Raw genomic sequence first — 17,363 nt, 5'->3', positions numbered from 1 at the left:
GGATTATATCGGCCTGCATTGAAACTTTCTCATATAAGCTTCTATTAAAGCCATCTAAATGTCCTCCAAAAACACACAATGTTGGTATTTTCTTCTATTTTAGTGAATTACAAAGATTAGCCTAAAAAGCTATAGGGCTTGGCTACTAAACGCGAGCAGCTCCACAACAGCTAAGCACACAAGCTATATGTAATACGTGTCCTTAATTGAACACTATGACAGTCTAAGACAGCACATTGTCAATATAAACAGGTATCAAATAATTAAAGTTCCATAATACTTACACAAAGGCAGAAGCGTATTGGAAAGTATCCAGTAACAAACGTGTCCGCATCATTTAACTCACTGCATTATGATCTTAAATTGTCACTAAAAAAATGACCACTCGACTAACTAAAGGACAGCATAAGTCCATTCCAGACAGTTAATAACTAGGTTAGTGTGGGCCTGTGACGCATTCAAAAAATAAAATAAAGCAAAAATGAGGAAAAAGGCATTATGTAACAAGAAAAAGCTGAAATGTATTGAATTTGTCTTAAAATATAAAAAAATGTTTAGCGTTTAGCACATGCATATTTTTACCTGGTGATGGGAACTTCTTTTTTTTACCATTTTTATACTGTAAATATAACCCAGACACTCTTCTTCTCACTTTTCCAGGTGACGGTGAGCTCTGGCTGCAGTATGAAGCGACAGCGGGAAGTGAACAGCCACAGTGTCCATCAAGGTAATATCTTTAACATTTTTGCAATAATGCAGTACATTCCTCAAACAAAAAGTGGTAGAATTTAGAGTTTAACCAAAGATTTTGGGAAAAATATGTGAATTAGTGATGGGAATTTCAGCTCTTTGTGGAATTTTGGCTCCCAAGGCTCCTCAGATTATTTTTTTTCACTTAATTATATATATATATATATATATATATATATACATATATATATAATTTTTTTTTTTTACATTAATATTTCATTTCTCACATAATTTGGTAATTAAGTGAAAAAAAATAATTACCAAATGATGTGAGAAATGAAATATTAATGTAAAAAAATATATATATATATATATATATATATATTATATATATATATATATATATATATATAAACGATTGTACATTATTTATATGGCTTTATTAATAGACTTAACCTCTAAATGAAGGTATTTTAAATAAAAAAATTAAAAAAACATTTTAATTTGAAAGTTTTTGATCAATTGAGTCTTGTTTTGCTCAGGTGCAAAAACTGGCTCATGGAGCTCTGGGATGTAGATCTACTCGGTGATGCTACAGACATAGGAGCAGCAACAGTTGCATGAGTTAGAGTCCCTTGCTGATCTTTTCTCCAACTCCATTTCACTGTTTGATGATTAGTCCTGCTATTACCGTATTTTCCGCACTATAAGGCGCACCGGATTATTAGCCGCACCTTCTATGAATTACATATTTCATAATTTTGTCCACCAATAAGCCGCCCCGGACTATAAGCCGCGCCTACGCTGCGCTAAAGTGAATGTCAAAAAAACGCTGCGCTAAAGTGAATGTCAAAAAAACAGTCAGATAGTTCAGTCAAACTTTAATAATATATTGAAAACCAGCGTTCTAACAACTCTGTCCCAAAATGTACAAATGTGCAATCACAAACATAGTAAAATTCAAAATGGTGTAGAGCAATAGCAACATACCGGTAATGTTGCTCGAACGTTAATGTCACAACACACAAAATAAACATAGCGCTCACTTTCTGAAGTTATTCTTCATTCGTACCGGTAAATCCTTCGAATTCTTCGTCTTCGGTGTCCGAATTGAAAAGTTGCGCAAGCGTGGGTTCCAAAATGGCCGGCTCCGTCTCTTCGAAGTCATCGGATTCAGTGTCGCTGTTGTTGTGCAGCAGTTCTGTGAATCCTGCCTTCCGGAAAGCTCGGACCACAGTTGTGACAGAAATATCTGCCCAGGCATTTACAATCCACTGGCAGATGTTGGCGTATGTCGTCCGGCGTTGTCTGCCCGTCTTAGTGAAGGTGTGTTCGCCTTCGGTCATCCATTTTTCCCACGCCGTTCGCACTCGTGATTTGAATGCCCTGTTGACACCAATATCCAGCGGTTGGAGTTCTTTGGTTAATCCACCCGGAATGACGGCGAGTGTTGTATTTGTGTGCTTCACTTGTTTTTTGACACCATCTGTGATGTGGGCGCGCATAGAGTCGTATATCAACATGGACGGAGCAGCGTGAAAAAAGCCACCCGGCCTCTTCGCGTAAACTTCCCTTAACCACTCGCTCATCTTTTCTTCATCCATCCATCCCTTCGAGTTAGCTTTTATGATGACGCCGGCTGGAAAGGTCTCTTTTGGCAAGGTCTTCCTTTTGAATATCACCATGGGAGGAAGTTTCTGGCCATTAGCATGGCAAGCTAGAACCACAGTGAAGGACGACTTCTCATTCCCTGTGGTGCGAATATTCACCGTACGTGCTCCCGTTGTATCAACAGTGCGGTTCACAGGAATATCAAAAGTCAGTGGAACCTCGTCCATGTTGATAATGTTCTCTGGCCGGATCTTTTTTTCCGCTATCTTCTTTTTACAATATGCACGGAAAGTAGCCAGCTTTTCTTTAAAGTCGTTAGGCAGTTGCTGTGAAACAGTGGTCCGTGTGCGGATGGAGAGATTGCGTCTTTTCATAAACCGGAAACACCAAGAAGCACCACCTTTAAAATCATCCAGGTGAAGTTCGCTTGCTAGCGTTGCCTTCATTCGAATAGTGATGGTGCTGACACTTCTGCTTGCTGCTCTCTGCTCAACAACCCACTGTTCGAGTTCGTCCTCCAACTGTTGCCATCGTGCTTTGTTCCCTCGGAAACTCTGTTTTGTCTTCTTTACCTGGCGCAGGTCATCTTCTTGCTTCCTCCACCTACGCACCATTGATTCATTTATGTTATATTCTCTTGCTGCTGCTCTATTTCCGTGTTCTTCGGCATGACTTATTGCCTTAAGTTTAAATTCTGCGTTATAAGCGTGTCGTTTAGTAGGAGCCATTTTGTAGTCTGGTCTTTACAGATGTAGACACACAAAGGAAATGAAACGAAATATCCGCGCGCTTCTTTTTCTTCCGGGGGCGGGCGGTAGCGCTTCCTGTTCTATGGGGGCGGGTGCTTACCTTGGCGGTTGCTTGCGTAGAAGAAGAAGCACTTCCTGTTCTACCGGGAAAAAAGATGGCGGCTGTTTACCGAAGTTGCGAGATCGAAACTTTATGAAAATGAATCGTAATAAAGCGCACCGGGTTATAAGGCGCACTGTTAGCTTTTGAGAAAATTTGTGGTTTTTAGGTGCGCCTTATAGTGCGGAAAATACGGTAGTCCTGTTATTTTAATCTTACAAGGTGTACACTCTGCCGTTTCGGAGTCTTAACACTTAAAATGTGTTTTAAATCGTACCCCTTTTCCTGCTGTCACTCTTCGGTAAAATGGTAAAAACCTTCTCGTCTCTTGTGCTCCATGCCATGCCTGTAACGTTCCCTCCCCCTCCTGCGCAGTGTTGTCACACAGACGCTGCCACAGCCACACATGTTGATCAATGCGGCTCTCTCAGGGCTGTAACTAGGATTTGACAAATATCGGGGTCAAAAATTGGTGGTCCAAGAGGAACTTTGAAAGGCTGAAATCAAGGGTATCCCAGCACCATATAAATTATATTACTAAGAGCAAAAAAATTGATTTCCATAATAACAAAAGTTTTAATTGAGCTATAACTGTCACTCATCTAACATTTTTGATAATCAGCTTGATTTTGTAACAGTCCACATTTTTATTAATATCCTGAAGTTTAGCATATTAAACAACTTTAACATAATTAAAACATACATTTAAAAACATACCACATTTCCAACTACGACCAGGGTTCCAACCCAAGACCTTCTGGTTTGTATAGCAAGTACTAAATGTTGCTTTCATGTCATTCAATAATTTACATTTTAATGTGCTTCATCACGCAAAATGCCCCCCCCCCCCCCCCCCCCCCCCCCACTGATCGCGAAGCCCTACTCAGAGAGCGTGTTCTGCATTTAGGGCGGGGCGGCACCTACACCAGTATGATTTAATGTAAATGTTATGTTCACAGCACATTTCTGATTGGATAATGTTTAAAGTAAAAGTTGACTTCTTTGTTTTGTTGTTGGAGTTGTAGCGGGCTGTGCATGACCAAAGATCATATATTGAGAGAGGATGATCCCCGCATGGTGATGTGAAGCGCACACGATGTCCTAGACAAAGTATATTTACAGTAGTGTTGTCCCGATATACCAGTATTTTGATACCAGTACCAAAATGTATTTCGATACTTTTCTGTACTTTTCGATACTTTTGTAAATAAAGGGGACCGCAAAACAATTGCATTATTGGCTTTATTTTTATTTTTTTTAATATTACGGTACATTAAACATGATTTTTATTGCAAGTTTGTCCTTAAATAAAATAGTGAACATATGAGGAAAACTTGTAGTAGTAAGTAAGCAAACAAAGGCTCCTAATTTAGCTGCTGACATATGCAGTAACATGTTCATTTTCCATTCTATTATTTTGTCTACATTATTATGGACAAGGGGTAGAAAATTAGTTATTAATCTACTTGTTCATTTACTGTTAATATCTGCTTACTTTCTCTTTTAACATGTTCTATTTACACTTCTGTTAAAATGTAATAATCATTTATTCTTCTGTTTGGATGCTTTACATTAGTTTTGGATGATACCACAAATTTGGGTATCGATTCGATACCAAGACGTTACAGGATCATATATTGGGGGGGGGCGGTACTTTTTAGAGGCAGTATAGCATCGCGGTACTATACTAATACCGGTATCGCAAACCGGCTCCCGTCGTACACTTCAGAGTCGGCCCTCGTTTGCGATTGACCCATCACTAATGCTAATATACAGTACTTTTACACAATGATTGTACCTAAACAGTGTAGTGGTACATGCTGTAGGTTTTGACTCCTGGCCATGGTGGGTTGTTTTACTTCATTCTAATTTTAATGTAACTTAAACCGTTGCATGTTCATCTAGAGCAGTGGTTCTTAACCTGGGTTCGATCGAACCCTAGGGGTTCGGTGAGTCGGCCTCAGGGGTTCGGCGGAGCCTCCGCCGCTGAGGTCAAGACACACCCAACTCATCGTGTAAATAAAAACTTCTCCCTATCGGCGTATTATGGATAACCCCCAAACAATGTTCCCTCTAATTTTCCATCTGATTTGCAGGTGTGTAATTTGTTGTGAGTTCATGCACTGTTTGTGTTGTTCTTTGAACAAGGTGATGTTCATGCTTGGTTCATTTTGTGCACCAGTAAAAAAACATAACTTTGTCCTTAATTTGAAAAATTTTTATTTTTTATTTTTCACTAAAGAAGGGTTCGGTGAAGGCGCATATGAAACTGGTGGGGTTCGGCACCTCCAACAAGGTTAAGAACCACTGTTAGAGTTATTCAAAGTATTATTATGGTGGCAGTTGCCCTCCACAACAATTAAATTCACTTTACATGAGTTGTGTTAATTCCTTGTGACATGGCATGACATGATATTCTACACCAAAATTCATTTATTTACTATTGTTCCATAGCTTTTTTTCATCCGTCTAAATCTCACATCGTTCATCCGATTGATCCAGTTCAAACTTTTAAACTTGCAGGACACGCGGGCTCATTCAACAAACCTTTCCCCAAATTACCGGTTTTACAGAAATGTATAATTTTCCGGTATTTTCACCCTTTGTTGTGAGTTCAAACCCCGGCCGAGTCTTACCAAAGACTACAAAATGGGAGCCATTACCTCCCTGCTTGACACTCCGCATCAAGGGTTGGAATTAAGGGTTAAATCACCAGAAATGATTCCCGAGCGCGGCCACCGCTGCTGCTCACTGCTCCCCTCACCTCCCAGGGGGTGATCAAGGGTGATGGGTCAAATGCAAAGAATAATTTCGCCACACTTCGTGTGTGTGTGACAATCATTGGTACTTTAACTTAACTTAACTTTTCTTCTTTCGACTACTCCTCCCACGTCCTTCAACCAATTTCGACCATTCCACCATCAAAACATTTGTGTTATTCAATACATTAAAACTATCCATCCATCCATTTTCTCAGCTGCATTCGGGCAAAATGCAGCTGGACAAGTCGCCACTTTATCGCAGGGCCAACACAGACAGACAACATTCACACTCACATTATTTATCAAACCGGAAAACTTCTTGGTTTTTTTTCCAAAATATTGGACAATATTATTAAGTTTACCACCCTTTTTATTAAAATAACCTTGACTGCAAGGAAATGTTCCGCACGAGCAGGAAATATATTTGTTGTTGTACAAATAACGTTGATTTAATCTGACATTAGACATAACAGCAGTTTTGTCACAGCAATGCAATGTTTTATACCATCAGGTAGCATATTTTATTGTAAAACATTGATTTATACACAATTAGTTGAAAATGTAGTTACCGTTGCTGCAATGACTTCTGGGTAGATGCATGTCAATTTTAACCAATGCTGGACACTGGAGTGATAGGGCGTTTAGCTAAGTAGATGGCATAGTGGTCTCACGCCAGTCACCAAGGTTCAAATCCCAGAGGGACCAAGAGCATGGACTGAACCAGAAGGGTTAAATTAAGTTAACTTTGGCATGCTTACTTAACTAATTTCGCAGCCGTACACCCAATGAGTCATATGGTTTAATTGGAACTAATACAACATATATTTAACATTTACATACTCATACTACGTTTCAGTAACGTCTCCGATCATCAAAATTCAAACCATTTCAAAATCAAGCCGTTTCATTAGCATTTCAGTTGAGCTTCAACTCTTCAATATTCAAACCATTCCTACATTTAAAAATGTTCTTAAATAATTCCACATTCTTTCAGCAAATTACATCAGCTTTGGCATTTGGGCATTAACACGCATTGTCCAAGGAAATTGCATTTTCTAGTTGCCATTAACATTAAAACAATATAGATGTCAGGTCTATTCAACGGATGGCCTGTGGGCCAAGTCCGTCCCGGGAATTACGCCATACTGGCCCCGGAGTATAGTTCGGACTTGGTAGACAAACATTTGAGCTGCAAACTCCTAAAAACAGTAGAGTGCTCCTGGTGTATAGAGGAACTTTGATTACTGTTAACACACTGAGAGATCCTTGCATTGACATTTTAACCTTGCTAGCAAACACTGGCATCCAAACTTGAGATTTACATAACTAAGGCGTTCCTCAAGGCACCCCTTTAAGTCTTCTTCTTTTTTGACAGTTACACTTTTTTTTTCGTAATGTGATTTATGCTGTCTTGTTTACTTTACATGCAGTCAATTATTTGCTCAACTTCTTTAGTTGCACAAGTGGTGTCCCTCAAGGTTCTATTTGATGTCCTCTCTTTTTCACCATTTGGGACTATTGGATTGGTGGCCCGGGGGTTCAGTTAAAAAAAAAAAAAAAAAATACTTATCCTTAAACAGCTGAGCGCTCCTGTAACACTGACAAAATAGACCAAAATCAAATATCTACTATAGAGGATGCTGGTTTTTACGGAATAGTGGCCCCCGAAAGAAGTGTTTATCTCTTGTCTATGTATTCCAATCTAAACTGTCCTGTTGTAATCTCATCAGACCGATTCTTAACTCTTTATGTAAACTAGCTTGTTTTATAAATAAAACCATTGAGTCGTGGTGTGAGTGAAGGCCATTGTTTCCATGCAGCAGGCTGTTTTGCAGCAGTGGCTCCAGGGGAGAAAAAAAAATCAGGATTGTTTGTCGTGGTCTTGGATGTTTTTTGTTTTTTTTAGCTTCCTCGTGACTCCTTTTAGGTGGAAGTGATTGTTTTTGTGACGGTGTGGAAAAAATGACTAGTTCTGTGGAAAACCTGGCTAATGATGACTCAGCGCTCAGACGTGTGCACCAGACACTCATTAAGACTTGGGGCGAAAACAAGCAAAAAGTTTATGAATTAAATTATTCTTATTATCTTTAAATGCAGTGTGTCCGTATTTCACATCCTCTTTCTGCTGTTTTTAGCAAACCTCAGGTGTGATTTGTCATGCTTAGAAAATGCAAACATTTGCTCATGAGCTATTTATGAAGGAGGCTATGCTTCCTGTTATCCTGTTTTGCTTTTGAGCTGTCTGGAGAACTATTAGACAACATTGCTTTAATGTTGTTACATTTTTCATATAGAACAACTTTAGTTTTTTTAATTGCATGTGTCATAAGTTAAAGTGTCTTTTTTTGCTGACTTCAGTTAGGTTCCATCAACTCTTTCACAGGTGGATTAGAAAAACTGTATGGCAAATATGAGTTTAGACAAACTAATTCAGGCTGTCACAGTTGGTTGGGGACATACAACTCAGATCAGTAGATTAAAGTATAAAGTGCAGTCAGGATATAAGACTCAAACCCTTATTCGGTTGTGTGTTCTTGTTTTTTATTGAGACATGTCCTGTTACGACTCCTGCCATGACAACCCTATCTGGTCATGAAAAGGGCTTGATGCATTGATACAATTGAGGGAAACTGGAGTGCAGTAATCTACATTTAAATCAACTGTTCTTACCTATTAGTACCTGTTTTTTTGTGTATTTGGGATCTGGATAAGTCCTGAAAATGTAAAATCAAACCATGGAGGCATGGCGGAGATATTTATAAGACAATCTTACCTTCCTTCATACTTCCTCCAAAGGAGCCGTTTGGAATGTGATGTTTTTCCCCAATGGTGAAGAGCTTTGCACGATTATAATGCTGTAGTGCAGGGGTGTCAAACTCATTTTAGATCGGGGCCACATGGAGAGAAATCTACTCCCAAGTGGGCCGGACTGGTAAAATGACGGCATGATAACTTAAAAATAAAGACAACTTCAGATTGTTTTCTTTATTTAAAAATAGAACAAGCACATTCTGAAAATGTACAAATCATAATGTTAGGGTTTTTTTACACTTACATGTTGCGGTTAATAGTATTCTATCTTTATTTGTCGTTATTTATACTTTCTGAGTAAATTGTGATAATGTTCATCAGTCAACTCATTGGTGTTAATTTTCAATCCATCAAGATAAAAAAAAATATCAAAATCAAATTACAGGATGTTATTACTAGTTTGCTTATTTTCCTCAACTGGTGCACTAACATTTTTGTATTTTTTTTTTACATATGTAGCATAATCTACAATGATACAAAGAATTGCTATTGCGACATCTAGTGGACACATTTAGAACAGCAGATTCTTTCATTCCTTAATTTTGGCTCATTTTTATACTTAGCAAACTCATCCCGCGGGCCGGATAAAACCTGTTGTACGGGCCGTACATTTGACACCCCTGCTGTAGTGAATAAGCTCCTTTTCTCTATCCTCTTGTGGGGCAGACTCTGCTGTTTCCATTTCTAATACCAAGTCTCGTATAGTTTGAACTTGATCTGTCAGTTGACCCGCTATGGAAGCGCTAAAAACTACAACACGGATGACGAGACGGAGCAGTCAAAGTCGAACCACGTAAATAAGACGGCGCATCCTGAAGAGACGGTCAAAAAGCAGCTTGAAGATGATCTGTAAAACCTAATCTATGCAAAGGTTTGACTATAGAACCACCTTTACATGTTATGTAGACCACAAGAAAGTGTTTTAAATGTAGAAAAAAAATCAAATGACCCCACTGAAGAACTTTTTTCCAGCGTAGTAACACATAGGTATGCTTCGGTATTAGCCGTAAAAGCTAGCTACGGCAAGAGATAAGCTAGCTTCGACGACAACACGTTTGAATTTGTAATGCACAACACGGCGATAGGACACCACTTTGTAATGACTGAAAAACATGAACAATCATATTACAGTATCTATCTGTAAAGTAGGGCTGTAACTAACAATTATTTTGATAGTCGATTAGTCAACAACTATTTTAACGATTAGTCGACTACTCGGATAATAAATTGTACAAATTTAATGGCAATCATTTTTCCATCGACTTAATTGCAGCTTAAGTTATTTTAGGCATGTGCCTACAAAAAACAAAGATGACTAATTAATTTATAATGTATTTTCCGTGTAACTGAGCTGCTCATTCAGCTGTTAGAAAAAAAATAAATTATAAAATGTTTCCATTAAGAAAGAAAAGGCAAAGTGCTAAAAAAAAATAACCTTGTTTATATATTTAAAAAAAAAAAGTTGTATTAGCGGCAATAAAAACAACAAAACACAAAATCTATCTTCCCCTCAAAGATAATCATTTTGTGATGTTTAAAAATCTGCACACTGGTATATTGATTATTTACTAACTCTTGACAGTGTTAGCACTTTAATAGACTCAATGGGTAGAATTATATCTTTGATTAATTCTTAATGTTTGATATTGTGCCTTTTTTTTACGGCATTGCAAATTGACGCTGCTTTAAAACGTACTTGAATTGATTTAGACAAAGTTTAGCTGGCTGACTTTGGCTAAAATGTTAGTTATTTTTCACACAACTTCATCTCACTCTTGTTAGCGAGCTAGCAAGGTAGAAGCTAACACTCTTACCAAGGCTGAGTCCGTTTCCTCCCTCCAGATGTCTGACATCATGTCTCCGCTTTAAATGCTGGCGTATCACAGCTGACTGCCATAAAAACGAGGTCCGCTTTGCAAAATGAGCAAGGTATTCATGTTTTTAACAAGAAAAGAAAATGTTCTCACACTTTACATGTCACTCGGAAAAACACGAGTGATGACATCACGACGATTGTCGATAAATATAATCCTCGACGACAAATGTTACTGTCGACTAATCGTTGCAGTTTATTGTAAAGTATTAGCCCACACTTCATGTTATGTTTGTACATTGCAAGCAAGACAGCGTATGCTGTCTGTCATGATACACACATGATGTGATGCGTGTATCACGAGTGACTCACTCGATGGACAGTTGTACGTTTGGTCCAGCTGGCCGGGGAAATTGTTTCCGGTTTATTTGGGTAAGCACTCCATTTATGTCGTAGTAGCATGGCTTCAAATTCCACATTTTGCAGCTTCGAGCTGTAGAAAATAGATAGATGGAGTCACTTTCACCTAACTCTCTTAGTTTCTGTATGCTTTTCCGTTTTACTCTTCCTTGGTGCTGGCTTCTAGAAGCAGTATTTCATCCTCAGTATATTCAGGTTCAAAAAGATAAAGTTGTGAATCCTCATTTTTCCAAAAATAGTCGTCGTCGTTTGTTACCAAGTCTGCCATGTTTACAAAACACAATCGTGTTGGATTCTAGAAGTAGGAACACATTTGTTGCCAGAAGTCGGAAGTGCGCTGCTATGGAAACGTAAATCAATGCGCTGAAGAAATTCATTAAAATGATCAAAATAAGGTAAATATTGAACATATTATTAAGGCTGTTGCTGAGGGACCAGCATGCACCTGGGTGGGGAAGTTGTTTTTTTTTTATTCGGAATGGAAGAGGCACATTAATTGTTTCTTTGCTTGCTTGTTTGTAGTAAATAAAACCTTTTTTTTTTTTTTTTTTTTTTCAAATTTGATTTTGGTTTGTACTTGTTTCCTCCATCTGCGTACACTACAACCCACAGTGCAGTAGGAGCCTTTTGATTTTCATTTTGGTAATTTTTTTATTAGGAAGCATTGTTTTGACATTTTCTTACTACACACGTCTTTAGAATGTGATTCTTCCATCAGTTGCAAAGTTACACACCGAACAGCACGGTTAGCTTACAAGCGAGTAAGTGAAAAATGAGAAGACGGTGACCTCAGGAAACAAAGAAATGAGATGAGAATTCTTAATTCTTCAACAGTAGACACCTTTGTCGTCTTCTTGCCTCTCAGTCTTTTACTTTTTTTTCTTCTTTTGAGGCCTGAAAGAGCTGTTTGTAGTGCATTGCCCACGCTGCCGAGGCAACAACAATGGTCATAACTCGGGCTATACAGTGTTTGTCCATCCCCTCTTTACTTACAAACTATCAGTTTGCATCCTTGTAAATGTCTCACTAATCTTCCTTCCCTCGTGCTCAGTTTCCCAAGGTCCCCCCTCATCCTGGTGTCCTTGGATGGTTTTCGGGCGGGATATCTGAAAGATCACATCAGCCACATACCCGTTATCGCCAAATTGCGTAAGTCACTGCTGGACCCTTGTTGGTTTATGAAACACCCTGATGTCAAACGTTGTGTTGCAGGAGCCTCGGGTACAAGTACGCCACATATAAGGCCTATGTATCCCACAAAGACCTTTCCAAACCACTACAGCATCGTCACTGTGAGTCTTGATTGTCAAAACTGCCTTTTTTTGTTGAGATAGAGATGCAGTTGGCAGAAATATGCAAAGCTATTTTCCTTGGTATGGCTTAGAAAGAACCCCTTACATTAGTGTTGATCCGGATAAAGGAGCTATCATCCCCCATGAACCTAGAAGTAGCCTGATATGTGGGAAAAAAACACTGATCTTAACCATAGGACTTTCTAGTTTGGGGCATGCAAAAGGGGGCCATTTACGGCACGCAGCTCGGGTTATGTCGCCCTGCAACATGTTAGTAAAAATATAATAAAAAAAGACGTAATGTCCATCCGTCCATCCATTTTCTACCGCTCATCCCTTTTTGGGGTCGCGGGAGGTGCTGGAGCCTATCTCAGCTGCATTCGGGCGGAAGGCGGGGTACACCCTGGACAAGTCTCCACATCATCGCAGGGCCAACACAGACAGACAACATTCACACACTAGGGCCAATTTAGTGTTGCCAATGTAATGATAAAAAAGCTAAAAAATGTGATATAAAGCTTGAAAATTATGTGGAGGACATCTTGATATTTTATTTTGTAAAAATAAATAGGCTACAAATTAAATCAAAACTTAGTGTCAGCTTTGTTATAAGTGACAAATTGTATTATTAATAGTTCTTAGTATCAACATTTCAGCTTTTTGTCATTTTTCTTACATTTTTACTGTTTTGTTTTTTTAACAAAACTCTAGCTGCGGTCCTCAAATGCCCCCATAGCCGCACTATGGACACCCCTGTAATTACTAAAGATGGTACACGTTGCCACCTAAGCTGACACTTTTGTCTTTAAACATATATAATGTCTGTTTTCAGCATTTTACTTTTCAAAATAAAACATCAAAATGTCCCCCGCATACTCTGACTTTTTGTTAAGTGGCCAACGGTGGAAAAAGTTTGGAAGGCCCCTGTTCTAGTTATGGTACCAGGATAGTTATATCGTAGTATTATTGCTTTAATTACAATTTAAAAGTCGTTTCTCCTGAAAATATTTGCTGGAATTGTACAGTTCGGGATGTTTTAAAGCAGTGGTTCTCAACCTTTTTTCAGTGATGTACCCCCTGTGAACATTTTTTTAATTCAAGTACCCCCTAATCAGAGCAAAGCATTTTTGGTTGAAAAAAAGAGATAAAGAAGTAAAATACAGCACTGTCATCAGTTTCTGATTTATTAAATTGTATAACAGTGCAAAATATTGCTCATTTGTAGTGGTCTTTCTTGAACTATTTGGAAAAAAAGATAGGTTTTTATTTATACTTATAAAGGATTTTTGAATTGTTGCTATTTTTAGAATATTAAAAAAAAAATCTCACATACCCCTTGGCATACCTTCAAGTACCCCCAGGGGTACTTGAATTTGAGAACCACTGTTTTAAAGAATTGCAGTACTAAAAGTTAAATATCAGTTCTAATAGGCAGAATTAGTAAGTGAGGGAAATGTATTGCATTGTCTCATTTGTTAGGCTGCTATAATTTTATTAACTGGATTACAAATCAACATTCTTTCTATATCCTGTAGGTCTTGGTAGGCTAGCGTAATCGTCAAATTTTTAAAGTCTGATTAATCACCAGGGCAGCGATGATTAGTCAACATAATCAACGTTGATTATGAAAATTATTTAAGGATTTGTTGCCGACAAGTTGATTTTAATGTGTATGTTGATAACACTAACAATACTGGATACATGTATTTTTTTCACTTTAATTGTTTTATTTTTTACTGTACATATACTTTGTAAAATAAAGTAAACATTTGTTTATTTTGTTGCGAATAAATTCACTCTAATTGGTTTTCAAAATGAGTTGAAATAAAGTGGCAGACTCACAGCAATCATAATAAGCAGTCATCGACTAATCAAAAATAATTGCTGATGATAAAATATTCGTTGCACCCCAATTAGTCACACTTTTGAATTTTGATAAACCGCAGAACAAGTCTAGCATATTTGAAGCTAATTCCCTTCGCCAATTGGTTAATTAGCAAGTTAACGCAGAAAGTTATGGGCGTAATTTTGATTAAACATTTAGGAAATATCAAAAATGGGAAAAAGAAATGTCACTTTGTTTGCATTACGAGCCTGCAAAGACAAGAGGGTTCACTCCATTTAGTTCATTGTGCTAGAGCAGTGGTTCTCAAATGGGGGTACGCGTACCCCTGGGGGTACTTGAAGGTATGCCAAGGGGTACGTGAGATTTTTTTTAAATATTCTAAAAATAGCAACAATTCAAAAATCCTTTATTTATTGAATAATACTTCAACAAAATATGAATGTAAGTTCATAAACTGAACATCAAATCAAGTAGGCTATTCCATTCATTACAACGCAACAATGCAATATTCAGTGTTGACAGCTAGATTTTTTGTGGACATGTTCCATAAATATTGATGTTAAAGATTTCTTTTTTTGTGAAGAAATGTTTAGAATTAAGTTCATGAATCCAGATGGATCTCTATTACAATCCCCAAAGAGGGGACTTTATGTTGATTACTTCTATGTGTAGAAATCTTTATATTTGAATCACTTGTTTATTTTTCAACAAGTTTTTAGTTATTTTTATGTCTTTTTTTACAAATAGTTCAAGAAAGACCACTACAAATGAGCAATATATTGCACTGTTATACAATTTAATGAATCAGAAACCGATGACATAGTGCTGTATTTTACTTCTTTATCTCTTTTTTTCAACCAAAAATGCTTTGCTCTGATTAGGGGTACTTGAATTAAAAAAATTTTCACAGGGGGTACATCACTGAAAAAAGGTTGAGAACCACTGTGCTAGAGAACAAATGAGACCGCTGCAAAGAGTGAACCCTCTTGCAGCCTGTTTGGACACTACAGACAAACAAAAACATGCTAATTTCATGTGTCCTTTGACTCGCTATGGTTTGTCTGTTGGCAGCATGGCTCAGAAAGTTATGGGTGCATTTTCATTGAACTTTCAGGAAATATCAAATGGAATAAAAATACGAGGGATTGGATTTTGGGGGTGATCTGGATCACTGTCTAGATTCAGGATTTTTTTCAAGGAATTATTTACTAATGGTGCCTTTTTTGCACTTCTAGTTTTAAATAAGACCTTATTCATGGTGGTAAAGGAGCAAGTGCACCTAAAATAGATGGTTAATGCGATAATATTTTGTAATCGCATGCGTTAACTGTGACAGGCCAAAAATAAATGTGCCATGTGTTTAATTTCTACAGGGCCTTTACCCGGAATCTCACGGCATTGTTGACAACAAGATGTACGACGTGAACCGGAATGCATTCTTCAGCTTAAAAACCGAGGAGAAGTTCAACTCCAAATGGTACCAGGGGGAACCAGTAAGTGACCATTAAGCCATACCTCTACTTGTATTCACCTAAACCACCAAGCAGGCAGAGAATAATCAAAAGAAATGTGTTAACGACTTTTATAGAACTAGCTTTTATTTAGCATAATGGTTTTGAGTGCATGAGAAAGTAGAAAGGAAAGTGTACTGTAGTTGTCTTTTGACCACGTGGTCATTTATTAACAAGTATATTTTGCAACACAGCATGGACAGAGCCAACGCAGTAGTAGTTGTAGTAGTAATAGTAGTAGTAGTAGTAGTAGAAATGTGCAAACAGCTCGGTCAGCATTAATGCCACGGAGTATTGTATTGGAAGTGTGCCACATGAGTTTCACAGCCATAAATAAAGCTGCTGGATGCGGACTACTCTTGATACTGACCGTTTGTTGTATGTATATATATATATATATATATATATAAATAAATAAATAAAGTTGTGGTCAAAAATTTACATATACTTGTAAAGAGCATAATGTAATGGCTGTCTCGAGTTTCCAATAATTTGTACAACTCTAATTTTTTGTGATAGAGTGATTGGAGCACATACTTGTTGGTCATAAAAAACATTCATGAAGTTTGGTTCTTTTTTGAATTTATTATGGGGTCTTGGGCGCAGTTGGGTGTTCCAACAGGACAATGACCCCAAACAAGAATGGCTAAATCAGGCTAGAATTAAGGTTTTAGAATGGCCTTCCCAAAGTCCTGACTCAAACGTGTGGACAATGCTGAAGAAACAAGTTCATGTCAGAAAACCAACATATTTAGCTGAACTGCAGCAATTTTGTCAAGAGGAGTGGTCAAAAATTCAAGCAGAAGCTTGCCAGAAGCTTGTGGATGGCTACCAAAAGTGCCTTATTGCAGTGAAACTTGCCAAGGGACATGTAACCAAATATTAACATTGCTGTATGTATACTTTTGACCCAGCAGATTTGGTCACATTTTCAGTAGACCCATAATAAATTCATAAAAGAACCAAACTTCATGAATGTATTTTGTGACCAACAAGTATGTGCTCCAATCACTCTATCACAAAAAAATAAGACTTGTAGAAATTATTGGAAACTCAAGACAGCCATGACATTATGTTCTTTACAAGTGTATGTAAACTTTTGACCATGACTGTATATATTTTTAACTACATCAGGGGGTTGCCTACAGCCACAGCTGTTTTTTTTACCCTTTGCTAATTAAGAGGCACTGGTGGTTATTTTGCTTATACGTACTATAAACAGTTAAAGACGGTAGTTAAAGCATTTACTAATATTACATTTCTGCCAGTTATGACAACAAAAATGACACATTTCATTAATTCCGATAGTTATGGTATTAATTTATTTCAAACATGCATACACTTACAATGTGGTACGTCACAATTTTCAACATGTCTGAAAAGGTGTAGGAAGAAGCAGATTTTATCTAATCATACTTGTTTACTTCTTGTACTCAAGCTGTAACACAAGTAACTAAATAAATAAAGTTCACATGAATAGATAATTGGGTTGTAATTCACATAATTTGCTGAATATGAAACAGGAAAATTGTCTCATTTATCAACAGGATGTTTCTTCATTGTACTTTGTAAACACTTTGCTTATTAATCATTTCATAATTATTTAATTCCACAATTGGTATTCTAAAGGTTTGCGTGCATACAAATATTTTAAATCAGATCATTCACACTTCTGAATTTAGATTAAACCCAGTAAATTACTTTCTTACATAATTTAAATTAAAACCCTAAAAAAAGACCCCAATATTTTCACATAAA

The 17,363-nt window shown here is 37.4% G+C and overlaps 1 protein-coding gene across 1 annotated transcript in view; it reads left to right on the top strand.

The window, feature by feature from the left end:
* enpp1 (ectonucleotide pyrophosphatase/phosphodiesterase 1) overlaps nucleotides 1-17,363 on the top strand; it is a 92,155-nt gene that overhangs the window by 33,601 nt on the left and 41,191 nt on the right. The window contains exons 4-7 of the mRNA XM_061986678.2: nucleotides 661-727; nucleotides 12,008-12,105; nucleotides 12,169-12,248; nucleotides 15,468-15,587. Of these exons, the coding sequence (XP_061842662.2) occupies nucleotides 661-727; nucleotides 12,008-12,105; nucleotides 12,169-12,248; nucleotides 15,468-15,587 (365 nt within the window). The remainder of the gene's footprint in view (nucleotides 1-660; nucleotides 728-12,007; nucleotides 12,106-12,168; nucleotides 12,249-15,467; nucleotides 15,588-17,363) is intronic.

This window comes from Nerophis lumbriciformis, linkage group LG26, assembly GCF_033978685.3.
Source record: "Nerophis lumbriciformis linkage group LG26, RoL_Nlum_v2.1, whole genome shotgun sequence".
Taxonomy (NCBI): domain Eukaryota; kingdom Metazoa; phylum Chordata; class Actinopteri; order Syngnathiformes; family Syngnathidae; genus Nerophis; species Nerophis lumbriciformis.
Note: the sequence above shows the minus strand (reverse complement) of the source record. Positions and strands in the feature narration are given on the sequence as shown.